A 27,357-nucleotide genomic window follows, 5' to 3' on the forward strand; every position below is an offset into this window, starting at 1 on the left:
ATTAATTAATTATATTAATCCTTACACAATATTTTCGATATGTTCTTATACTGAAAATATTTATGACTATTGAAGGTACAACCCAAGGTGGTTATCGGTGGTCGTTGGAGGTGGTCGGAGGTGGACGAGGAGGAGGACGAGGAAGGCGAGGAGAACGAGGTGGACGAGGATTTGTGCTCGGTGAGTAAAACATTTTTATAATATTTGATGGCAATTGTAATTATATTTCATCTAAAATATTTCCAACTTGTCATGTTTACAAAAAATTATTTCAATTCATTTTTCGCGCAAGCACATATTAAGTAGCTCATGAAATTTATTACATATTAATTAATTATTCAATTCTATTAATCCTTACATAATACTTTTGATGTATTCGTGTACTGAGAATATTTATTACTATTCCAGTTATAACCCGAGGTGGTTAGCAGTGGTCATCGGGGGTGGTTGGCGGTGGTTGAGCTGGACGAGGAGAAGGACCAGGAAGACGAGGAGAACAAGGTGGACGAGGAGGACGAGGAACTGTGCTCGGTGAGTTTAACATATTTATAATATTTGATGAAGTAGGGTCAGGATCAGTAGTAGGGTCAAAAGTAGGAATAGAATTAGAATCAGAAGAAGGAGTAGAAGTAGGATCAGGGATAGTATCAGAAGTGTGAGTAGGCGTAAAAGTAGGAGTAGGATCAGAAGTAGGATCAGGAGTAAGAGTAGGATCAGCGGAAGGTGTAGGAATAGGAGTAGAAGTAGGAGTAGTAGAAGTTGGAGTAAGATTAGGAGTAGAAGTAGGAGTAGAAGAAGGAGTAGGAGTAGACGTAGAAATAGATGTAAAAGTAGGAGTAGAAGAAGTAGGAATTAGATCAGGGTGGAATGATGCGGGGCGGTAGTTATACTTCGGTGGTTCCGGAGAGTCTCTCATCCCGTACCAGGGTGGACGGTGGGTTTTTAGTGGGGGCGGGTCCCACACTACCCCTGTGTTTCTTGCGTGAAACACAGGGTGTGCATAAGGCATTTTCCCATCGAAAAAAAAAAATTAATAAAAAGGGGTGGGGTCCCCTCCCCCTCCCCACCGCCCCTCCACACACCCCACCAAAATATCTCAAACTTGTCACATTTACAATAAATTGTTTCAATTCATTTTTCACGCAAGCACATATTCAGTAGCTTTAAACGCGCTAATGAAATTTATTACATATTGATTAAATAAATAATTATAATAATCCTTACATAATATTTTTGATGTGTTCTTAGTCTGAGAATATTTATTACTATTCCAGGTATAACCCGAGGTGGTTGGCGGTGGTTGGTGGTGGTCGGAAGTCGACGAGGAGGAGGACGAGGGAGACAAGGAGATGAAGGTGGCTGAGGATTTGTGCTCGGTGAATAAAACACTTTTATAATATTTGATGACAATTGTAATTATATTTCATCTGAAATATTTCAAACTTGTCATGTTTACATTAAATTATTTAAATTCATTTTCCGCGCAAGCACAAATTCGGTAGATATAAATGCGCTAATAAAATTTATTACATTATTAATTAATTAATTAATTATATTGATCCTTACACAATATTTTTAATGTGTTCCTATACTGAGAATATTTATTACTATTCCAGGTATAACCCGAGGTGGTTGACGGTGGTCGAGCTGGACGAGGTGGAGGACGAGGATTCGTGCTGGGTGAGTTTAACATTTTTACAATATTTGATGAAGTAGAATCAGCATCAGGAGTAGGATCAGGGGAAGATATAGAAATAGGAGTAGAAGTAGGAGTAGTGGTAGGAATGGGACTCGGAGTAGGAGTATGAGTAGAAGTAGGAATAGTAGGAGTTGGAGTGGGATTAGGAGTAGGAGTAGTCGGAGTAGGAATAGGAGTAGTCGTCGTAGTAGGAGTAGGAGCAGAAGTAGGTAGGGCGGGGTGGGTCGTGAGAGGGGGGGGGAGGGGTGGGAAGGGGATATTATCATATCAAGTTATCAGTAATAAGCAATTGCGGGTAAAATATTAGCTTACTTTTGTAAATATTTATGAATATAGCCTCTATGAATGTTCATTGTTGGTGTATAAGGTCTGGCAACGTACCTACTTTCTGTAAGAGATGTTGAAAATTTTTAACATAATTATGTTTCAGTTCTGTGCCCCACCTAGTGATCCACTGGTACATATCCTCCGACGTGACATCGCTGTGCTACGTATAAAGAAGAAAAGATTTATTAAGATGCAAATTGCTCCTCTCTTCTTGTCATTGTGCTTTCAGCCATTGTTGTGCTGTGTGTTTAAAATTTAGGACAGTATATAATATAGAATAACAGGTACAGCTACGAATATAGCACTACAATAAATCTTATAGAAATGAGCTCTCATTGAGATTTCTCTGTATTTATAACTCGACGCGAGAAGGCAAAAATCAATGTAATGCCATCTGTAAGGTAATTTGACTCGTGTTTGCACAACGAGAACTCGTTGGGCATTTTGCGGTGAAGTTTGAAAAATTGTTGTACAAGAAATTAAATAACTATAAAAATGGATAAAAAATATTATCTCTAATTGTGAATGTAGCTAATACAGCTTTAACCGTATATTGATTATGTTATTGATCTATTGTTACAAGATCGGAATTAGATAAGCTCTCTAAATACTCTTTTCTAGACTATTAATTTATATCACGTATATGTATACTATGATTACCCTTGCCACGTTTTATGTTGCGCTTGTGTAATTTGTATATTATTAACCTTACGTTTTACTCTATTTGCGACAAGTTGTGAGTGTTTCTAATTTCTTGGCAATTATTTATGTACATGTATGTGTATACATGTATGTGTATACATATGCATGTGTATATACATATATACACATGTTTAAAACTAGATTTTTACAATAAACACAGAGGTTTTAGTATATTCACATACGGATTTCTGTGTATAGGTATACTTGAACTAAAATATCCTTATCTCTAACACGGAGTATTTCGTAATTCGCATTTGTTCTTGTAACCCAATGTCCTGCATACGATGGCAAAAATCGAGATCCAACTTAATTGAGTCTCAAAGCCTTGTTGACATAAAAGCAGCTATTTGATAGAAATTATAGTTTATAGTTTACACAGCCCATTGCATGATATTTCATTATAAATACGTATGTTTCAATGTATTTAGGAATAATTTATCAAATGTACAGAGGTCATGTGTAAATAATAAATGAATTCGACCGCAGTTTTATGTATTCATTAGAGCTTTAACAATAAATTTAAGCTTTGTTACTTCTTTTATTTCATTATGGATAATCAAAAACATCTCCGACTATTCGTGCCGTGGAAGCATGGGGATGAAACCAAATGTAGCAAAAGACTAGAAACAGTGTATGTAGAGTACGGGTATTTTTCTAACAATGCAAACACGTGCCGCTAGCTTAGTTTTGACATATCTAGAATACCACGCCTTGCGAATTAGCTTTCCAGACAGAGTTGAATGATGAATTTTAAGGACTGCATTATCGTTGTTGAATACTCTACGCCTCATGGGAAACGAAAATCTGTAACGATAAAATTGATGCACCGGATCATCGTCGACTTACCTTTTGAAATGTCCTACCATTTCCGAACACCTCCAACCATCCTATTTACCTATATTACTAGATTAGCTATGATATGAAAAGAGAAGAATTATTCATTTCGAAATGGGATTCTATTCGACACGCGCTCGATGTATCCCATAACACTAATATTCAAAATTATTCCAACAACTTTTCATTTGCTCTCTCGATCTTCAATTTTCATAGGCATAGAATCGGAACGTTGTTTTAGCTGGTCGCAAGTGAAGTATCTGCGTTGGGTGGAGGAGCAGAATTGTTTTTCGTAAAGTATTCGGATGGAAAAAAATTCACAGTAACTGTAATACATCACGGATGCGCTAATTTTGAACGAGACGAAATGGATGCTTCGTATATGAGACGGTATATAACGCTGCGTAGTGATTTAAAGACCTAAAAAGGTGATGGGGAGAGAAAGTACGAAGCTTCTTAACACTTCGAGTGTATTTTAACACACATTTGAAAGATACGAGCAAAATTTTTCATCATCCAACTGTCGCAGAACGGCAGCGTTATCAGCTGAGCCGTTAACTGAAGGATATATCTTCAGTCAACGGCTGACCATCGAAGGGCCTGGCCGCTTGAGTCTGGAATCGGCAGGACAGATAAAGTGTGTATTTCTTGTATGAAATGTGAACACTAAAATCATTATACATCATATCATATCATCATACATCGTACATCATACATCATACATCATACATCATCATACATAGTATTAAAGGTCGAAACCAGAGTTCGGATGTCGGATGTCCAGAAAGTGACGTCACCAATTCAGAATCAGCTAGTCGAATTCCTCAGTCGGGAAACAACCGCGCAGTAGAGCGGACGGATGAGAGTCGCGCTCCGCAAATTTCGAGTACGGGTTCTCAACCTCTCGGATCCCGCGCTTCGGGTCCGCTACGTATTTCGAGTACCGGGTTCTCAACCTCCCGGATCTACAATAAATTATTTCAATTCGTTTTTCGCGCAAGCCGAAATTCAGTAGCTGTCAGTCCGCTAATGAAATTTCTCGACTTCCACGATAAGCGCTCCGTGGTTCCTGGTTCACGTTTACAATAAATTATTTCAATTCGTTTTTCGCGCAAGCCGAAATTCAGTAGCTGTCAGTCCGCTAATAAAATTTCTCGACTTCCACGATAAGCGCTCCGTGGTTCCTGGTTCACGTTTACAATAAATTATTTCAATTCGTTTTTCGCGCAAGCCGAAATTCAGTAGCTGTCAGTCCGCTAATAAAATTTCTCGACTTCCACGATAAGCGCTCCGTGGTTCCTGGTTCACGTTTACAATAAATTATTTCAATTCGTTTTTCGCGCAAGCCGAAATTCAGCAGCTGTCAGTCCGCTAACAAAATTTCTCGACTTCTAGGGTAAGCGCTCCGTGGTTCCTGGTTCACGTTTACAATAAAATATTTCAATTCGTTTTTCGCGCAAGCCGAAATTCAGTAGCTGTCAGTCCGCTAATAAAATTTCTCGACTTCCACGATAAGCGCTCCGTGGTTCCTGGTTCACGTTTACAATAAATTATTTCAATTCGTTTTTCGCGCAAGCCGAAATTCAGTAGCTGTCAGTCCGCTAATAAAATTTCTCGACTTCCACGATAAGCGCTCCGTGGTTCCTGGTTCACGTTTACAATAAATTATTTCAATTCGTTTTTCGCGCAAGCCGAAATTCAGTAGCTGTCAGTCCGCTGATAAAATTTCTCGACTTCCACGATAAGCGCTCCGTGGTTCCTGGTTCACGTTTACAATAAATTATTTCAATTCGTTTTTCGCGCAAGCCGAAATTCAGCAGCTGTCAGTCCGCTAACAAAATTTCTCGACTTCTAGGGTAAGCGCTCCGTGGTTCCTGGTTCACGTTTACAATAAAATATTTCAATTCGTTTTTCGCGCAAGCCGAAATTCAGTAGCTGTCAGTCCGCTAATAAAATTTCTCGACTTCCACGATAAGCGCTCCGTGGTTCCTGGTTCACGTTTACAATAAATTATTTCAATTCGTTTTTCGCGCAAGCCGAAATTCAGTAGCTGTCAGTCCGCTAATAAAATTTCTCGACTTCCAGGATAAGCGCTCCGTGGTTCGTGGTTCACGTTTACAATAAATTATTTCGATTCGTTTTTCGCGCAAGCCGAAATTCAGTAGCTGTCAGTCCGCTAACAAAATTTCTCGACTTCTAGGGTAAGCGCTCCGTGGTTCCTGGTTCACGTTTACAATAAAATATTTCAATTCGTTTTTCGCGCAAGCCGAAATTCAGTAGCTGTCAGTCCGGTAATAAAATTTCTCGACTTCCACGATAAGCGCTCCGTGGTTCCTGGTTCACGTTTACAATAAATTATTTTAATTCGTTTTTCGCGCAAGCCCAAATTCAATAGCTGTCAGTACGCTAATAAAATTTCTATAACTTTATAATCTTCTCATAATCTTTCTGGTAGATTATATCGATCAAAAAATTATATCAAACCTTACACATTATTTTTGATTTGTTCTCACGCTGAAAATATTTATTAGTATTCGGGGTATAACTCGAGGTGGTTGAAGGTGGTCGGAGGTGGACGAGGAGGAGGACGAGGAGGACGAGGATTTGTGCTGGGTGAGTAAAACAGTTTTATAATATTTGATGGCAATCATAATTATATTTCATCTGAAATATTACAAACTTGTCACGTTTACAATAAATTATTTCAATTCATTTTTCGTGCAAGCACATATTCAGTAGCTATGAATAATCTTATACAATTTATTATATTATTAATTAATTAATTATTATTCCTATAATATTTAATGGCAATTGTAATTATATTTCATCTGAAATATTACAAACTTGTCACGTTTACAATAAATTATTTCAATTCATTTTTCGTGCAAGCACATATTCAGTAGCTATGAATAATCTTGTACAATTTATTATATTATTAATTAATTGATTAAATACTTTAATCCTTACACAATATTTTCGATGTCTTCCTATACTAAAAATATTCATTACTATTCCAGGTATTACCCGAGGTGGTCGGACGTGGACGAGGAGGAGGACGAGCTGGACGAGGAGGAGGACCAGGTGGACGAGGAGGACGACGAGGTGGACGAGGAGGAGGCGGGGTGGGTCGTGGGAGAGGACCTCTCCTCTCCTCAGAGGAGAGGAGGGGGAGGGGCAGGGAAGGGGGAGTGGTGGGCGGGGAGGGGGAAGGGATGGGAAGGGAAGGGGAGGGGAGGGCGGCGGGGAGGGGCGGGCGGCGGGGAGGGGCGGGCGGCGGGGAGGGGCGGGCGGCGGGGAGGGGGAAGGGAAGGGAAGGGAAGGGGAGGGGAGGGTGGCGGGAGGGGGGCGGGCGGGCGGGAGGGAGGGAGGGAGGGAGGGAGGGAGGGAGAGGGAGGGAGGGCGGGAGGGAGGGAGGGAGGGAGGGCGGGAGGGAAAGAGTGGAGGACGGATGTCGATGCGAACCCGTTAGAGTTAATAGAGCAGTACACCCCCCCCCCCCTCCCCCCCGCGCCCACCCTCCCTCCCTCCCGCCCTCCCTCCCTCTCCCTCCCTCCCTCCCTCCCTCCCTCCCGCCCGCCCGCCCCCCTCCCGCCACCCTCCCCTCCCCTTCCCTTCCCTTCCCTTCCCCCTCCCCGCCGCCCGCCCCTCCCCGCCGCCCGCCCCTCCCCGCCGCCCTCCCCTCCCCTTCCCTTCCCATCCCTTCCCCCTCCCCGCCCACCACTCCCCCTTCCCTGCCCCTCCCCCTCCTCTCCTCTGAGGAGAGGAGAGGTCCTCTCCCACGACCCACCCCGCCTCCTCCTCGTCCACCTCGTCGTCCTCCTCGTCCACCTGGTCCTCCTCCTCGTCCAGCTCGTCCTCCTCCTCGTCCACGTCCGACCACCTCGGGTAATACCTGGAATAGTAATGAATATTTTTAGTATAGGAAGACATCGAAAATATTGTGTAAGGATTAAAGTATTTAATCAATTAATTAATAATATAATAAATTGTACAAGATTATTCATAGCTACTGAATATGTGCTTGCACGAAAAATGAATTGAAATAATTTATTGTAAACGTGACAAGTTTGTAATATTTCAGATGAAATATAATTACAATTGCCATTAAATATTATAGGAATAATAATTAATTAATTAATAATATAATAAATTGTATAAGATTATTCATAGCTACTGAATATGTGCTTGCACGAAAAATGAATTGAAATAATTTATTGTAAACGTGACAAGTTTGTAATATTTCAGATGAAATATAATTATGATTGCCATCAAATATTATAAAACTGTTTTACTCACCCAGCACAAATCCTCGTCCTCCTCGTCCTCCTCCTCGTCCACCTCCGACCACCTTCAACCACCTCGAGTTATACCCCGAATACTAATAAATATTTTCAGCGTGAGAACAAATCAAAAATAATGTGTAAGGTTTGATATAATTTTTTGATCGATATAATCTACCAGAAAGATTATGAGAAGATTATAAAGTTATAGAAATTTTATTAGCGTACTGACAGCTATTGAATTTGGGCTTGCGCGAAAAACGAATTAAAATAATTTATTGTAAACGTGAACCAGGAACCACGGAGCGCTTATCGTGGAAGTCGAGAAATTTTATTACCGGACTGACAGCTACTGAATTTCGGCTTGCGCGAAAAACGAATTGAAATATTTTATTGTAAACGTGAACCAGGAACCACGGAGCGCTTACCCTAGAAGTCGAGAAATTTTGTTAGCGGACTGACAGCTACTGAATTTCGGCTTGCGCGAAAAACGAATCGAAATAATTTATTGTAAACGTGAACCACGAACCACGGAGCGCTTATCCTGGAAGTCGAGAAATTTTATTAGCGGACTGACAGCTACTGAATTTCGGCTTGCGCGAAAAACGAATTGAAATAATTTATTGTAAACGTGAACCAGGAACCACGGAGCGCTTATCGTGGAAGTCGAGAAATTTTATTAGCGGACTGACAGCTACTGAATTTCGGCTTGCGCGAAAAACGAATTGAAATATTTTATTGTAAACGTGAACCAGGAACCACGGAGCGCTTACCCTAGAAGTCGAGAAATTTTGTTAGCGGACTGACAGCTGCTGAATTTCGGCTTGCGCGAAAAACGAATTGAAATAATTTATTGTAAACGTGAACCAGGAACCACGGAGCGCTTATCGTGGAAGTCGAGAAATTTTATCAGCGGACTGACAGCTACTGAATTTCGGCTTGCGCGAAAAACGAATTGAAATAATTTATTGTAAACGTGAACCAGGAACCACGGAGCGCTTATCGTGGAAGTCGAGAAATTTTATTAGCGGACTGACAGCTACTGAATTTCGGCTTGCGCGAAAAACGAATTGAAATAATTTATTGTAAACGTGAACCAGGAACCACGGAGCGCTTACCCTAGAAGTCGAGAAATTTTGTTAGCGGACTGACAGCTGCTGAATTTCGGCTTGCGCGAAAAACGAATTGAAATAATTTATTGTAAACGTGAACCAGGAACCACGGAGCGCTTATCGTGGAAGTCGAGAAATTTTATCAGCGGACTGACAGCTACTGAATTTCGGCTTGCGCGAAAAACGAATTGAAATAATTTATTGTAAACGTGAACCAGGAACCACGGAGCGCTTATCGTGGAAGTCGAGAAATTTTATTAGCGGACTGACAGCTACTGAATTTCGGCTTGCGCGAAAAACGAATTGAAATAATTTATTGTAAACGTGAACCAGGAACCACGGAGCGCTTATCGTGGAAGTCGAGAAATTTTATTAGCGGACTGACAGCTACTGAATTTCGGCTTGCGCGAAAAACGAATTGAAATATTTTATTGTAAACGTGAACCAGGAACCACGGAGCGCTTACCCTAGAAGTCGAGAAATTTTGTTAGCGGACTGACAGCTGCTGAATTTCGGCTTGCGCGAAAAACGAATTGAAATAATTTATTGTAAACGTGAACCAGGAACCACGGAGCGCTTATCGTGGAAGTCGAGAAATTTTATTAGCGGACTGACAGCTACTGAATTTCGGCTTGCGCGAAAAACGAATTGAAATAATTTATTGTAAACGTGAACCAGGAACCACGGAGCGCTTATCGTGGAAGTCGAGAAATTTTATTAGCGGACTGACAGCTACTGAATTTCGGCTTGCGCGAAAAACGAATTGAAATAATTTATTGTAAACGTGAACCAGGAACCACGGAGCGCTTATCGTGGAAGTCGAGAAATTTCATTAGCGGACTGACAGCTACTGAATTTCGGCTTGCGCGAAAAACGAATTGAAATAATTTATTGTAGATCCGGGAGGTTGAGAACCCGGTACTCGAAATACGTAGCGGACCCGAAGCGCGGGATCCGAGAGGTTGAGAACCCGTACTCGAAATTTGCGGAGCGCGACTCTCATCCGTCCGCTCTACTGCGCGGTTGTTTCCCGACTGAGGAATTCGACTAGCTGATTCTGAATTGGTGACGTCACTTTCTGGACATCCGACATCCGAACTCTGGTTTCGACCTTTAATACTATGTATGATGATGTATGATGTATGATGTATGATGTACGATGTATGATGATATGATATGATGTATAATGATTTTAGTGTTCACATTTCATACAAGAAATACACACTTTATCTGTCCTGCCGATTCCAGACTCAAGCGGCCAGGCCCTTCGATGGTCAGCCGTTGACTGAAGATATATCCTTCAGTTAACGGCTCAGCTGATAACGCTGCCGTTCTGCGACAGTTGGATGATGAAAAATTTTGCTCGTATCTTTCAAATGTGTGTTAAAATACACTCGAAGTGTTAAGAAGCTTCGTACTTTCTCTCCCCATCACCTTTTTAGGTCTTTAAATCACTACGCAGCGTTATATACCGTCTCATATACGAAGCATCCATTTCGTCTCGTTCAAAATTAGCGCATCCGTGATGTATTACAGTTACTGTGAATTTTTTTCCATCCGAATACTTTACGAAAAACAATTCTGCTCCTCCACCCAACGCAGATACTTCACTTGCGACCAGCTAAAACAACGTTCCGATTCTATGCCTATGAAAATTGAAGATCGAGAGAGCAAATGAAAAGTTGTTGGAATAATTTTGAATATTAGTGTTATGGGATACATCGAGCGCGTGTCGAATAGAATCCCATTTCGAAATGAATAATTCTTCTCTTTTCATATCATAGCTAATCTAGTAATATAGGTAAATAGGATGGTTGGAGGTGTTCGGAAATGGTAGGACATTTCAAAAGGTAAGTCGACGATGATCCGGTGCATCAATTTTATCGTTACAGATTTTCGTTTCCCATGAGGCGTAGAGTATTCAACAACGATAATGCAGTCCTTAAAATTCATCATTCAACTCTGTCTGGAAAGCTAATTCGCAAGGCGTGGTATTCTAGATATGTCAAAACTAAGCTAGCGGCACGTGTTTGCATTGTTAGAAAAATACCCGTACTCTACATACACTGTTTCTAGTCTTTTGCTACATTTGGTTTCATCCCCATGCTTCCACGGCACGAATAGTCGGAGATGTTTTTGATTATCCATAATGAAATAAAAGAAGTAACAAAGCTTAAATTTATTGTTAAAGCTCTAATGAATACATAAAACTGCGGTCGAATTCATTTATTATTTACACATGACCTCTGTACATTTGATAAATTATTCCTAAATACATTGAAACATACGTATTTATAATGAAATATCATGCAATGGGCTGTGTAAACTATAAACTATAATTTCTATCAAATAGCTGCTTTTATGTCAACAAGGCTTTGAGACTCAATTAAGTTGGATCTCGATTTTTGCCATCGTATGCAGGACATTGGGTTACAAGAACAAATGCGAATTACGAAATACTCCGTGTTAGAGATAAGGATATTTTAGTTCAAGTATACCTATACACAGAAATCCGTATGTGAATATACTAAAACCTCTGTGTTTATTGTAAAAATCTAGTTTTAAACATGTGTATATATGTATATACACATGCATATGTATACACATACATGTATACACATACATGTACATAAATAATTGCCAAGAAATTAGAAACACTCACAACTTGTCGCAAATAGAGTAAAACGTAAGGTTAATAATATACAAATTACACAAGCGCAACATAAAACGTGGCAAGGGTAATCATAGTATACATATACGTGATATAAATTAATAGTCTAGAAAAGAGTATTTAGAGAGCTTATCTAATTCCGATCTTGTAACAATAGATCAATAACATAATCAATATACGGTTAAAGCTGTATTAGCTACATTCACAATTAGAGATAATATTTTTTATCCATTTTTATAGTTATTTAATTTCTTGTACAACAATTTTTCAAACTTCACCGCAAAATGCCCAACGAGTTCTCGTTGTGCAAACACGAGTCAAATTACCTTACAGATGGCATTACATTGATTTTTGCCTTCTCGCGTCGAGTTATAAATACAGAGAAATCTCAATGAGAGCTCATTTCTATAAGATTTATTGTAGTGCTATATTCGTAGCTGTACCTGTTATTCTATATTATATACTGTCCTAAATTTTAAACACACAGCACAACAATGGCTGAAAGCACAATGACAAGAAGAGAGGAGCAATTTGCATCTTAATAAATCTTTTCTTCTTTATACGTAGCACAGCGATGTCACGTCGGAGGATATGTACCAGTGGATCACTAGGTGGGGCACAGAACTGAAACATAATTATGTTAAAAATTTTCAACATCTCTTACAGAAAGTAGGTACGTTGCCAGACCTTATACACCAACAATGAACATTCATAGAGGCTATATTCATAAATATTTACAAAAGTAAGCTAATATTTTACCCGCAATTGCTTATTACTGATAACTTGATATGATAATATCCCCTTCCCACCCCTCCCCCCCCCTCTCACGACCCACCCCGCCCTACCTACTTCTGCTCCTACTCCTACTACGACGACTACTCCTATTCCTACTCCGACTACTCCTACTCCTAATCCCACTCCAACTCCTACTATTCCTACTTCTACTCATACTCCTACTCCGAGTCCCATTCCTACCACTACTCCTACTTCTACTCCTATTTCTATATCTTCCCCTGATCCTACTCCTGATGCTGATTCTACTTCATCAAATATTGTAAAAATGTTAAACTCACCCAGCACGAATCCTCGTCCTCCACCTCGTCCAGCTCGACCACCGTCAACCACCTCGGGTTATACCTGGAATAGTAATAAATATTCTCAGTATAGGAACACATTAAAAATATTGTGTAAGGATCAATATAATTAATTAATTAATTAATAATGTAATAAATTTTATTAGCGCATTTATATCTACCGAATTTGTGCTTGCGCGGAAAATGAATTTGAATAATTTAATGTAAACATGACAAGTTTGAAATATTTCAGATGAAATATAATTACAATTGTCATCAAATATTATAAAAGTGTTTTACTCACCGAGCACTGATCCTTGTCCTCTTTGTTCACCTTGTTGTCCTCGTCTTTGTCGTCCTCCTCCTCGTGCACCGCGGACCACCTCCAACGACCGCCAACCACCTCCAACAACCACCGATAACCACCTCGGGTTATGCCTTGAATAGTAATAAATATTTTCAGTATAAGAACACACAAAAATTATCGTTCAAGGATTAATGTAAGTCATTAACTAATCGACTTTATAATAAATTTGATTATCGCATTGACAGCTCCTGAATTTGGGCTAGCGCGAAAAATGAATCGAACTAATTCATTGTAAACATGAAACAGAAATTACGGAGCGCTTGTCCTGGAAGTCGAGTTTCATCAGGCATCGGACCTGCAGCGCAGGATCCAGGACGTAGAGATTCCGGTACTCAAAATCTGCGGCGCGCGATTCTTATCCGTCCGCTCTACTGCGCGGTTGTTTCCGGACTGAGGAATTCGGCTAGCTGATTTTCGTCTATATAGATCGATGTCGTCAGGAGAAAAAAAATTTCGGGTGACGTCACTTTCAGAATAGCCGAACATTCAAACTTTGGTTTCGAACTTCAATACTCTGTATGATGTATGGTATGATGTACCATGTATGATGTATGATGTGATATGATATGATGCATAATGATTTCAGTTCTTATATTCCAGACAAGAAATACGTATTTCATCTTTGCTGCCGATTGCAGACTCAAGCGGCTTGACCCTTCGATCGTCAGGCGTGGACTAAAGGTTTATTCTTCAGTTAACGGGTCAGCTAATAACGCTGCCATTCTGCGACAGTTGAATGATAAAAATTTTTGCTCGTATATTTCAAATATGTGTTAAAATACTCTTGAAGTTTTAAGAAGCTTTAAGAAGAAACAAAAGAAATCGCCGACATTCACCCTTTTAGGTTCTTCAAATCAGGAAACTGCGTTAAATACTGTTTCATGTACGGAGCATCCATTTCGTCTCGTTCAAAATTAGCGCATCCGTGATGTATTATGGTTACTCTGAATTTTTTTTCCATCCAAACACTTTTCGAAAAACAATTCTGTTTCTCTACCCAACGTAGATACTTCACTCGCGACTAGCTAAAACAGCCTTGCGATTCTACGCCTGCGAAAATTCAAGATCGACAGAGCAAATGTTGTTGGAATAATTATGAATATTAATGTTATGGAATACATCGAGCGCGTGTCGAATAGAATCCCATTTCGAAATGAATAATTCTTCTATTTTCATATTATAGACGTATTATTGTAGATAATCTAGTTTGTCTCCTGGAAAATTATCAAATTTATAGTATGCATCACGTATCAATCATAAATGGATCATATATATTAATGTCGTACATGGACCGCACATACATGTATACTTTTTGGTCTCTGCATCATTATTACATATGATCTATTATTATTTATGATCTTTGTATACATCCTTCTCTCGGGTACCTATACTCTAATCAAATCACTGTTTTGCTACGAATATTCTCATTATTAATTTCTTGTATCGCCGACAAGTCTTGGGCTTAGCATTGCGAAGACTGTGTCACTCGGAAGGTGAATGCGGCCAGCATCATGTCGAAATCGGTAACTCTCTGATGTTCTACAATAGGTTCTCAACTCTACCGTTGGAAGATCTCACAACCAGGGAGCGCAGGCGCACGACGATTTTCGGTTGTCACACCCAAGCCCATTAGGGCAACTGTCTTTATATTCTTCAGTCAACGGGTTGTCGGAATGAAATTTACTCCAATCAAACAAAAAAAAAAAAACACCAGTCACGTTTTTTACTTTTGGTATTATCATAGCTATAACAAACCGGTCGATGATTAATCGGGTTCACGTAACTCTTCACGCTGCAGTTAATTCCACTGTAGAAAGCTGTTTCGTATACCATTAATTTCCAGATTGAAAGTGGTGGTGACGTCAAAGGCCACAAGCACTCGGCACAATTTCCGAAGTCAGCAGCATTGGGTCTGTGATAATTCGTCGAACAACTTAGGTACGTTGATTGATATTGTGTTCGAAACATTTGGATGTTTGTCATTGGTGACACTTGCTAGACTCGTGGTTCCAATCATAAGCTCACTTTTACGCCCACCCCCCCACCCGAAGTTTGCGACTTAGTTCGAAGAACCGAGTAAATTGAAAGGTTTTCTCTCATTCAACCCATGTTTGGAAAATATCGCGAGTCAACTCTTTTTTCAAAATTGAATTTCCCTACGAATTTCAGTGGTGCTGATGAAGGAATTAATGGTTGGATGATAATTTATACGCACAACTTCTTTTTGTTTTTTGTAAATATTTTTTAAAATGCCGGATGAGTCCATCGGACAAAAAATGTGAACCAAGAGTATTTTCTCGAAAACTGCCTCTGTGACGTCATTATAAGCAATAAATTTCTGCGTATTATGTACTGAATTCAAACAAAATATAAATACTTGGTTCCGCAGATATTTTTATCAGTTAAAGTTTCAAATTATTAGCCACGGCTTGGGCAGTTTCGGTGGAACGTACCTTCGTGTAGAAAAATTTCTGCAGAGAAACGATATCCGTTTGAAAAATGTGTTTCCAAAATAAAAAAGCTCCAACGAGATACGAGACGGCGATATTCTGAATATTGAATTTAATTTCTACGTGTACTCGTGACATCGAGGCTTATTTATCGGACCTGATATTGGATCATCAAATTTTCATTATTATCGTATATTACGCGATCCTCTGGGTATCAGGCGTTGATTTAATAACCCGGATCATCTCCGGTGGAGTTTTATCGACGGTTTTTTACATTTTTTCCGAAGGAGAGGTAAAAACAGTATAAAAGGAAAGGGATGCCAAGTTGGCGACGAAAGGAGGATTTCCATCTTTCGGGCAGCTTCCTTGGTGATACGGAGTAAATTAGTTCGACTTTGCTAATTAATCGCAATGAATGATACTCGAGACGAATTGAAAACTTGTTACTATTCCTATGCCGATTGAAGACATAATTGCAGGTGAAGAGAAAAGATCTAAATTGAAAATTGACTGGGAGCCGATGTACGAAGGTCGGAAATTCATGAGGATAACTGAGTCGAGATCGAAATTTAGGTTGATCAATTTTGGAATAGATAAGGACATCGATTGTCCGTCAAGTCACAACGACAAGTGTAAAACGTTTTTTTATAACCGTATATATTTACGACAGAAATGCTTGGGGACTTTACTGTTCGATTATGAATAACTGAACAGATCGTTATAGCAATGTTTAATTTATACATTCATTTATTAAATGTAATGAAAGTGAAATCTTTTCCATGTCGTAATCTGTATTGAGTGTGTCTTCGTAATACGGTGTGTTGAAAAATAACAATTTCCCGTTCTGAAAATGAAGGGGATGCTTCATGAAAGATTAATAGTAGTAGACACGATGAATGGAAATAAAACAAGAAAAAAAAAAACGATTTCCGTAGATGTAACAAATTCCTTCAAAACAGTGTATCGATTGTGCCTAATTATCTGTTATTTGAATGCATTAAAATAAATGTTAAATAATTGATACTGGAAAAGTGGCGCAATATTTTTGAACGAAACAAAGTTTTATATCGTAAAAAACGTATCTGTTGTTAGAATTTGCATAAAGCGAGTCGGTCGGTGGATAATTTCTCTGCGGAATTGAACCTGCGAAAGTTTTGATTCTCAGGGAGATGAATAATGCATTCATACGACTTTATGATTTATTAATTCCGTATCAGCGAATGAAATTACACTTCGATAATAACTAATGCGTTTTTATATATATATAATATATATATATATATATAATGTACATGAAAGTTTGGCAAAAGTGCCACAAAAAACTCAATAAGAAAATAAATCCTTTCGCTGTGTAGGCTTGCAGGAAATCGTAGCTTGTAGTTTTCGTGATTCACAGAGAGTCACAGCTGTTGGAGTGGTAGGTATAATACATAAATTAACAATTATCGACAATAATATCAGGGTAGTAAAATAGACGTTGGCCAGGGCGTATCGAAGAAACGTTTTCTGCCCCGAGCCGAGAGCACCGAGAAAAATTATTGCACTCGAGTTTGCCGCGGGTTTAACATTGTCAACATGACCGTCTCGTTAAATTCGTTAAATATTATCGAGGAACGGTCGTGGTTTTCGGGCTCAGAGACTTTAACACCCGAGAAAACCAAGTGTCTTAATTGTTTCCTTTGAAAAACGAACGGGCCATCGGCGATTGTTTCCTTTTTCTTCGAATAAACAAATTATGCACATTACAGGTGGAATAATAAGTAATTGTGTGACGTGTGACAAGTATATTAACATATTAATATGCAGACGTGCATCGCGTATGTATATGTATATGTATGGACAGACGAAAAGTTCTTTTACTTTTTTCTTCTTTTCAAATATTTACATGTTACAATTCACCCCGCAGAATATTATCACTTGTAAGTTAGCCCGTTGTGCTCGTTGGTTACATACAGAATAAGAAAGTATGTGTGAGAATTGCTCTTCACGGTGAAAGCCAGCGGTCGATGCAGTTATATTCGAGGGGTTAACCACCCTTGCAATTTCATATAACCGAACAAGTCACGTGACATTTTTTGGCATCATTTAGCTGAGAACATTTGAAGTACTTCCGGTAGTACGAAAGCAAACCACCCAAAAATCTCTCGAAACTGTTTTGTCGTATGAAATGAATTGATCGGTGGCTAATCCCTCGGTTCTACCGATTCATTTTTCTTCCACCCGTAATTACCGATAATACACGAGAGTTTGCAAATCGTTGGTTTCGCTTGAGGTTATTCGAAGCACATCAAATTTTCGATTTTCATAGGTTGGCTTGCAATGTGTTCGAAAATTTGTATATCAGGTTTTTCTTATTGCTTTCCGCTTCGATCCTTCAAGTGTTATACCTAATTCCTCGATTTACATCTGTGGAAGAATAGTTAAACGTTATTTGTACATATCGGGAGGAAAACCGTATCGACCACTGGCAATTATTAATGTTAATATACATACCCTATATGTGGTTCGAAATGAATGCAGTGTGTTATTTATACCTACGATATTAGATAACATAATATTTACAAGTTGATAATCGTACATTTTTATGTATTATATGTTTTTACCGTTTAATTTTAGGTATATAATTTCATGTACCGTAGTCTTAATAATAAATATATTTGTAATGTAATAATGTAAATAGCAATAAACAGTCAGCAAATCACTGGTCAACACCTATTATATTATATTTATACATATATCTATTGTATAATCTTACGTATGTATATAAATTCATTCCAATCATACAGACCTTCTGCATAACCATGTACAATGTGTCACCTTGCATCGTCATTACAAATTATCCGTAAACATATTCATAACGTATATTTTAATAGTATCTCGAGGAGTTTCATTATTATATATTATATGCATTAACGAATTATAAATCTATTCCAAAATATTCACATATTACAGTCTAATGTATATTCTAATCGCAATTATAATAATTGGTTTCATAGATGTATAATAATTTAACTATTACATGTATGTATATATATATATTTGTTTTTACAGATTATACAATATAATTGCATGCATACGAGGGTCGATATCAAGTTTGTAGCCGAACTTTTTCACCAACTGAAAAATACATTCACGTCTGAACATTTTCAACGATCTCACGTCTAACGGATAACCAAAATTGCCTTACTTTATACGAGAAGTTGAGAAGGTTTCCCGTTCTTGTAAAGATCAAGAACTTCGCGCGTAGTTTGGAAAAATTCCGACGGTAGAAAAATCGCCATCTATTTATTGACGGATAAATTCAATTAGTTTGATCTAAGAATAAGCTTCAATCATACGTCACGAATGAAAGTGCAATACGCTACAATTAAATATTTTTGCTATCGTAAAATAATGAAATGAAATTGGTAAGAATTTAGCAAAGCAATGTTAATGATTGTCTTTGGTGTTTTAGTAATTTTTTTAAATTTGCTTAAATCGCCCAGATTAGTCATCGTGCACACACACACACACACACACACACACGCACGCACATTCGTAGAGAAACGCACACTGTTTTAACTAAATTTCATCAATTACGTACTATTATCATTCATTTATATATTATATAACTGTGTCAGTTTCAATTTTCATATATATCTATATTATATGTATATATGTATATTACGCGTATTACATAGTTAATCTTGTTAACATATAATTATAGTTTGTTATTAATAATTGTATTTAAAATCAGTTTATATTTGTTTAATGTTTTTTTTTTTCCCCGTTCTAGAAAATGCCGAATGCGTTAAAAACACTGCGTTACAACGTCACTGTATAGGTATAATACCGGAATTCGTTCAGTTTGTTCGTTGTCGTCATTAAGGAAGGAAAAGAATAAAAATTCATAAATTAGACCAACAATAAAGTTTAACGAACCGCAAGTATATGAGAATTTTTTATTTTTTTTTTTCTTCAACAAGCCACAACGTAGGCCGGAAGTTTCGTGTTTAGTTGGGATGAGGATTAAGATTCTTGTATCACCAGGTGCGGATTCTCATCTCACCTGCGCAACAGCATGACCAGCAGACTCGGAAAATAATTGCTATTTGTAGCTGAGTGCAATTGGTTCCGTAATAAACGGTAATTTTTGTAAAAGGAACTGCTTCAAGCCTGGAGATGGATTCGAAATACGAGTTGAAGTACCAGGAACATCACTGCAGGACCTGTAATTATTAGAAGCAACTATTAATTGTTAATATAGATCAACGTTCGGCTGCAGAGGGAAACAAATATCACATTATGCCTCTATTCTCGGGTGATAGCCATTAGTCGTCGTCGGACAGTTTTATGACGACTTTTCGCGCACGTTGCTAAAGGGACCGGAAGTGGCAACTTTCCGGTACCGAATGAAATATACCGCCAGGAGACTTAGTTCCGAGTCAAGTAATCCGATTACGGCGGCTTACCTCGGAACGTAATAGTATTACGAACATTCGGAATAGAATTATCCACCTTCGCCTTCCCTCGCGGTCTTTCCGACTAATATAAAGTCTACCAAAATAGACAATTTTAGTGGCGTATAATTTCGTTTGCCATCTACCTTGGACGGCTTCTCTTCGTTTCTTTTCTACCGAAAATGACTGCTATTTTTTAACACAGTTGGTTCGACGATGCCAATCGAGAAAATGGAGCATACCGCGGTATGCTATTGCGATAAACAATTTGGTGTTTGCAATAACTTGGAAATTCATAACGTCTGACGAAATAAAAAATTTATAAACGTAGATTGACGGAAAGAGAGTACTAGAATTTAGTTCATTTTTTCTGAGACATTTTTCGTTAATATTTGTACATTCAATTGGTTAATTAAATTTATGCAAGATACAGGATTCGCTGGTGAGTGAGAAATCAAATTATTCGTACGAAGAAGATCGAAGATTTGAATCCTATGATTGGATTTAGTTTTACAAATTTTCACACGTAACAGAAGGTGAAGCGAGTGCAAAAACAATTAACCGAGACTAAATGTCGATTTTCGGTACAGTTATTGGAAAAATGAACACGATTTACGTGTTTCCTAGTAATATGAGATTGAAATGAAAAAAATTCCAGATATTTAGAGATTTGCAGATCGATCATTTAGTAAAGTAAGTGTCTAAAACGTGAAGGGTCGAAAATCGTTGAGGTACAAAACGAATTCTAAAACAGAAGGTCGCGAAGGGGAATAAGTAATGCTTTCAGACTGAGAAAGAGACAAGATGAAACGGTCGTTTGTTCCGCATGGCGAGAAACGGCGAAACAGCCGCGAATCCTTCCATGTCAAAAAGGAACGCCTCGTTTCCGCAAAGTAGAAAGTTTGAAAAACTTTTCAAATTCTAGGCAATTCTCTTACACGGGGATATCGCACATTGTACAGGTGTACGATATACATGCGAGAATCAGCAAGGGGTTGGCGTTGATGCTTCTACGACTGCAGAGATTCGCAGCGAATCAAGGAAAATCTGATTAGTCCCGGTTCTCTAACATAATAAATTATACTCCGTTATTTCGCCGTGCGGAATGTGAAATCCCCCGAGTCAGCACTTAGCTGCTAATTCTTACCCCCTGGTCATCTTTCCGCGTTTTCGTTGACGCAATTAAGTATTATCTGTGGAGATTCGCGTGTATCGGGGTACAAAGGCTTCAAGGGATCTTTTCTTCTTCCTTTTGTTCACAGCTTCTCTTGGGGTTTAATTTCACCCAGATATTCCCCATCTTCAAGTTGCGTTTTCATATTCAGATATCGCAGGCCCAAAACAATGCTGTGTATAAAGCAGCGTTGATACAATTCAATTCCTGCAGTGAAATTGTATTCGGCGCGAGGGAAATAAGAGATATAGAAAAAACAATCCTGATCTCGGGAAAAATAAATGCGTCAATTCTTATATTCGACTGAAAAATGTCTAGAGTGGAAAAATACCGATGTAGCTTTTGTCGTCGACGGTGTTTTTTTTTTTTTTTTTTTTCTTAGCGAATGGAAAATTTTGCGCTGGGATTTATATATATATTTTTATATTCTTAATCATTTTCAAATCATTATGAAAAATTAAACACATTTGCATCGTTTTCAGTATGCTTATTCTTAGCAAGACTTTTCTTCGGAATTCACAATGCAAATTTCAAATAAATGACTTGTCGCAATGTAAATATTCGAATAATATACAATCCCACATGCGATTCGTCGAACACAAAGATTTCAATATAATAATTCAAGTATCGTTTCACAGATGCAAACATGCTCCAAGTGATCGTATAAAATATTTTTCTTAGCTTGAGAAAAAGCGTTATCTTCGAAAGTATAATGTTCAGTGCATTTTGGAAACCGCGAAACAACAAATCTTTGATCACGTATTCTCATTTTTATGGTGAATCTCAACGAGCGGATTTTAACAACGAGGGAGCCGAAACCCAGTCTTTACGCGATCGCCAGAGGACATGAAGGGGGGAGGGAGGGAGGAGAGGACAGAAATTACGTCGTTGGTAAATATATACCGAAACACCACGCATTTACCTCAGTACTTCCGGTTAAAAGCGCGAAACAAGATTAGTGCGACGTTATTCAATTACCACAAACGTGACCCAACTCCGGCGCAATTATTTAGGCTCTTTGACAACGTGACGTAGGTAAAACGAGGAAAATCACTTCTAATCATCATTTTGCGACGTCATAATGTCTCGTTTGCATTTAGTTTGCAACAAAGTGGAGAATGAATTTAAGAAATAAAAATACACGGTCAATAATATTGCAGAAAAAATGCGACAACTCAACTTTTCGCAAGTTTTTAAATCTTAGAGATCCACGTTTTTGCGATATTCCTGCAACGGTTTCGCAAGTATTTCAAGTGTAATATAGTATATCTTTACAATATTGAGCGCTGCGTGGATGTGTGAAATTCCTCAAAGCGCTGAATCACTTGACAGAGTTCCGACAATCGCCTCAACTTGAATGAATATTAACTCTGACGTACAGAAAATAGTGCGAAAATTTTGCGGTGATATTTGACAAATAAACAACACTATAACGTCGATGGGTAGCGGTAAAAAATGGTTGGTCATAAATATGGAATAACCTGATATTGTCCGAAAAGTCGTATGTAGGTTTAGGCGATAATTTTATACGACTTCTCCGATCGGCAGGACATATTTGGGGATTAATTTTTGAGCCCGATTTTTGAAGCGTCGCCGTTTCCTCGCCCCCGCCCCCCCCCCCCCCCCCCCCCCCCCACCCTTGTGCGTCGTAAACAGCCTCTGGCTTATAAAGATGAATTTTTGACGATTCGACCCTCGGCAAGCTCCCGCGAAGTCCTCCTTCCGTCGATAGGCGTAGCTGAGCAGGGTTGGTACATATATCCTGCCTGCACGAGGATATCGAAAAATTGATGACACTCCCCGAGGCTCTCAACGCCGGCGAAGGTTATATAAGAAAGACTAACTCACCCTCGCCTCAGCTCGAAGACATTCTCACCTATGAAATATCCTTAGAGAAGCAAATCTTGTCGCCCCCCCCCCTCCCCCCTCCCCCCCCCCCCCCCCCCCTTGTTATCTCGCGATTCGCGGAAGGCAAACGTCCCCGGTGCCTCGTACTTTACACACGATCGATGACTATCGTTAAATCAGAAATTCATCCGCGATATAGAGGGAGAGTGGTCGCCCCTTTTTTCCATGCAATTACACCTCTCCCAAGTTATACGTGGGTTACGCCTATGCCGCATGAATTTCATCATGAATTTTTTTTATATTCATCCATTTGCTAGCTGGACGTCTGAATATTTTAGAATGAAAATTAGACTACTTTTGTTGTTTAGTTACATTTTAAACCAGCTCTGTCAGTTTATTTTTAGAACTGTAACCGTTTCGTTGCGGAAACCGAAAACAAATTAAACGAAAAATTGAAATCGCGCACACGCCACAAAACTGGATATTTATCCGTCAGTTAAACATATTTTTTTTTATCAAAACTTGTTATACAGTTTCGTAAATTCAAAGCGGATGAGACAGATTCATTATTGAGTCGGAAATACGATTCGTGGGTTAAATTTTGTTCGTTAATTTGGTAATTTTCACGATTTCAAAAGCAGAATACCGAATAACATTCTCTACTAATTGAATTTTAATCCGACCGTTGTGTGAAAATGAAAACAAATATAAATTAAGTTCCACTGTATGCATTTAACGATAATGTTAACAACGGTACGTAGCAACAGCAGCACGGAATGTATAATCCACGTAGTTCCAGCTGAAGCATAAAGTAGGTAAAATATAGGAAGCTTTTCTCTGCATTGTTTCGCGTCGGATTTATGTGTAGAAAATTCCGTTTCATTGAATGATACTTTCTCATTGTTGGTACATATTCCTTTCGCTGCAGTATTTCACGAAACTTTTCAATTGTGAATCTCTCTATGGATGCAGTTGAAACGTTTTCCATCTCTTTTGACGAGTTAATTTCGACGACTCAACTCGAAATAAATCAACGTAAAATGTGGTTAGCGAAGAAGATAATTGTCAGACTGATTGAAAAATTTACTCCTTCGCTAGGTTTTGGTAATTATACGCGTGTCTGTGGTATAGTGCACAATTTTACTGCGACTAATCGTTACCGAATACATTTTTTTACGAATAAAAATAACCCAGTTTCGTTGCCGGAAATCTGACAGAGGATATTTTCATACGGTGATTTGATTGGTATATAAGCTGCTTAAAATTCAAACATAACGTATCGTACGATCAAACCTTCGATAACTTTATCGTTACAAACTATACGCGTGTTTGTGCTAAATCCGGAACGTTTTCCGTACGACATTATGACATTGAAACAATTGAAAAAGTACCCATCAAAATTGTATAAATTGTGATAGATGAAATAATATGTGCTGTGTATCGGAAATATTTAAAATACTCAAATCTAAAGCTATTTGCGTACACACACACACACACATATATATATGTGTATTCCACTTATGTGAAAGTCTGAGGTGCAGCAATACGACTTTTTCATAACCCATAAAAATCGAAGAGAAAGACGAAGAAGAAGAAAAAAGGTAATGTTTATTATCGCATATCCTTTATGGGAGGGTAACCTTTTCTTCCTGCACATACGATATGTGTGTCTAAAATTGCCCAATTTCGCACACTCTGCACCTACACACGATTTCAACTTTTATTCTGCAATAGAAAAAAGCTCTGGGTATACGTTTTCTTTTCCCTCTCAGCCTGAAGTCGGTGCGTAAAAATCTATGCTTGTTTTCTTTGTGCTGTCAACTTTGGTCGCCGCTTTCGGTACAAATTAGTTTTTTAAAATCACATATGTATATTGCATATACATTCGAAAATTTTATGCGAATCCAGGACGTACGATATCGGTGCACTGAAATTATTTGCAACGGTAAAAAACGCTCTTTTCTTTAGCAAACTTGTCGCGGCGTAAGTTTTTTCGCAGCAATTGATAAAGTTGGAAAAAATCCATTCGCAATAGGAGGAAATATCGTCGATGATCGTTTTCATTTCCATTCAAGTTTCATTTAGGTTGAATTTTTCGTTGTGTCTGCGGTTTCTTCTTGACTGTGCGGCCCTCGGCTTATTCCTGGAAGTTCGTATGGGAGTGGGAATAACAAAGAAAAAGGACGGAAAGTAAGCCAGTTGAAACTGATAACAGGCTTCGTGAGGATGGATTTAGAAACGTCTGGAGAAACCCCTTCGGCGAATATTATACTTTATAATAAGACGTTTCACCTGCGGGAGGCGAAGGAGCAAAGGAACGAAGGGGTGGAGGGACGAGGGTTAGGTTCGTTCGAGTGGATCAATTTGAACCCGATGTCTCGCGATACGATTCCCTCGAATAAACCCTTACACAGGGCACTTTAACCGAAATAAGCAAACGACTCGTTCGGTACGTCAAATTGATCCTAACACAATCTCGCGAATTTCAATTCGCCAAGGAATACACGAGGACTTGAGCACCGAATAAGCTCGAATATCTCATCTAGACCCGTGCCATGTACATATATCTGCAAGTTCGCAAGCACAACCGCCGTTCAATGCGCCTTAAAAATTACCCCTCGACGAGACAGCGAACTGTGTCGAATAACTTCGTCACTGGCTCGATTTCCATCCCACTTTATATAATCCCGTTTACGACCCTCAACGCTCAGCTCAATTCACTCTCTCAGGTCTCTTTGCTCTTAATTCGCTTGGCCAAATTTATACGAAGCCCCGAAATACTGCAGCTACCTGTTGACTGCGCTGGGCAGAGTTTTTTCTTTTCTTTTTTTCGTCAAACAGTCTCACGAACAAACTTCCAGAGCGTTAGTAATTAGCTAGTTTTCATAACGATACTTGAAATGGAATACGTTTTGTTCTTGTAATTAGCTGCTGTTTACTCGGAGGACCAATTTTTTAGAGCAACCGCGATGTTAAGGATTCGTGATTTCAATGGAAAAATTGCTCATGCATTCGGAAACTGTGATGAATTTCTCAAACTTGATTGATCGCAATCAACGACTGACGATCGCTATCGAGGAATTAACTGACGATCGTTTTTCAGCAAAATACAGACTTGGTTCTCGATAGATTTGAGGTTGAAAAGTGGGTTTTGGTAGAGTTGAAAAAGGACGATTGAACATGATTTGAGTATTAAATATTCGGAAATTCGTTGAGTAAAAATTGTAGAGAGAAGTAAGAATCGAGTGAATTTGAAATTTTTTGAATCTCGGGAAGAGATTTCGTATGAAATTAAAGTTAAAATCACTACGATTCTCGGGATAATATTTATATAAGATTTGTGTAATTTGCGGTTGTTCGAAGAACTCGATGAGTACGATTTACATTTAATAATTGATCAGAAATTTGATAACGTGTAACAATGAAGTACGGAATTTGTCTGTGGAATGTTGAGGTACGGCTTAATCTGCACTGAAGAATTTCAAATTCAGATTGATCGGAGACGAGAAAATGTTGATCGCGTGTAAAATTATTTCTTTCAAGGCTACATTTCTTTCAACGTATCCAACCTTTCTAGGGTTTTGTTATCGTAAGAGGGGTAGAAATATAGTCTGGAAAATTATGGAGTTATACAAGATTCTCAATCTTCCATCTTCTCAAATCGGTATATGATAGGTATAATATTGTTGGAAAATTTGACATTCGGTACAATAACAAATGTCCATGCATATTGAATACCGTAGTAACCGTTTTTATATAATTAAGAGTAAAAAGCCATTTGCGAAAATGAAATCTATATAACGAAGACGTAGCTAAACGGCTTTACAAAATCCGTCACATCAATTTATAGATGTAAAATCAGTCAATTTTGTTTTACTATCAATTTTGAATGAATTTTTTTCTCTTCTAGATAAGCTGTATAGATTTTCTTTTTTTTTCAATAAATGAATAAGTCAGAGGTGTATAAACTTGTATAGATAAAATTGTGAATATTAATTATTTTCAGTCCTTCATTCGCAAGATTAAAATACGCCTTTTCTATCTATGTGTATAAATGTTCATTTTCAAATTTAATCCGACATTTTTCACATGTCTAGTCTTTTTTTTAAAGGATAAATTTTTTTTTTATTTGTACCGAGTTGTTACTTTTCTTTATTATTGTCAAAACAGGTTCCGTATAGTTTGTTGGTGAAAAATGCGGCAGATATCAAAAATTTTGTTTCTAGTTTGAATTTTTTAGCCTAAACAACAAGTCTTCTTTGGAACATTTCTTGTCAAAGACAACAACCGTTACAACATATCGTTAACCACTTTTCCCAGCCTAACAGTTTCTGATCTCCGTTTTCTTGAATGTTATAAAATTTTGAATTAGCGAGATTGA

The 27,357-nt window shown here is 38.3% G+C and overlaps 1 protein-coding gene across 1 annotated transcript in view; it reads right to left on the minus strand.

Moving 5' to 3' along the window:
* Positions 1 to 16,711: 16,711 nt before the first annotated feature.
* The window catches only part of Sol1, a 359,519-nt gene continuing 348,873 nt past the window's right edge, over positions 16,712 to 27,357 (minus strand). The window contains exon 13 of the mRNA XM_046615171.2: positions 16,712 to 19,723. Within this exon, the coding sequence (XP_046471127.1) occupies positions 19,665 to 19,723 (59 nt within the window). The 3' untranslated portion in view covers positions 16,712 to 19,664. The remainder of the gene's footprint in view (positions 19,724 to 27,357) is intronic.

The sequence above is a fragment of the Neodiprion pinetum genome, chromosome 1 (assembly GCF_021155775.2).
Source record: "Neodiprion pinetum isolate iyNeoPine1 chromosome 1, iyNeoPine1.2, whole genome shotgun sequence".
NCBI classification, from domain to species: Eukaryota; Metazoa; Arthropoda; class Insecta; order Hymenoptera; family Diprionidae; genus Neodiprion; species Neodiprion pinetum.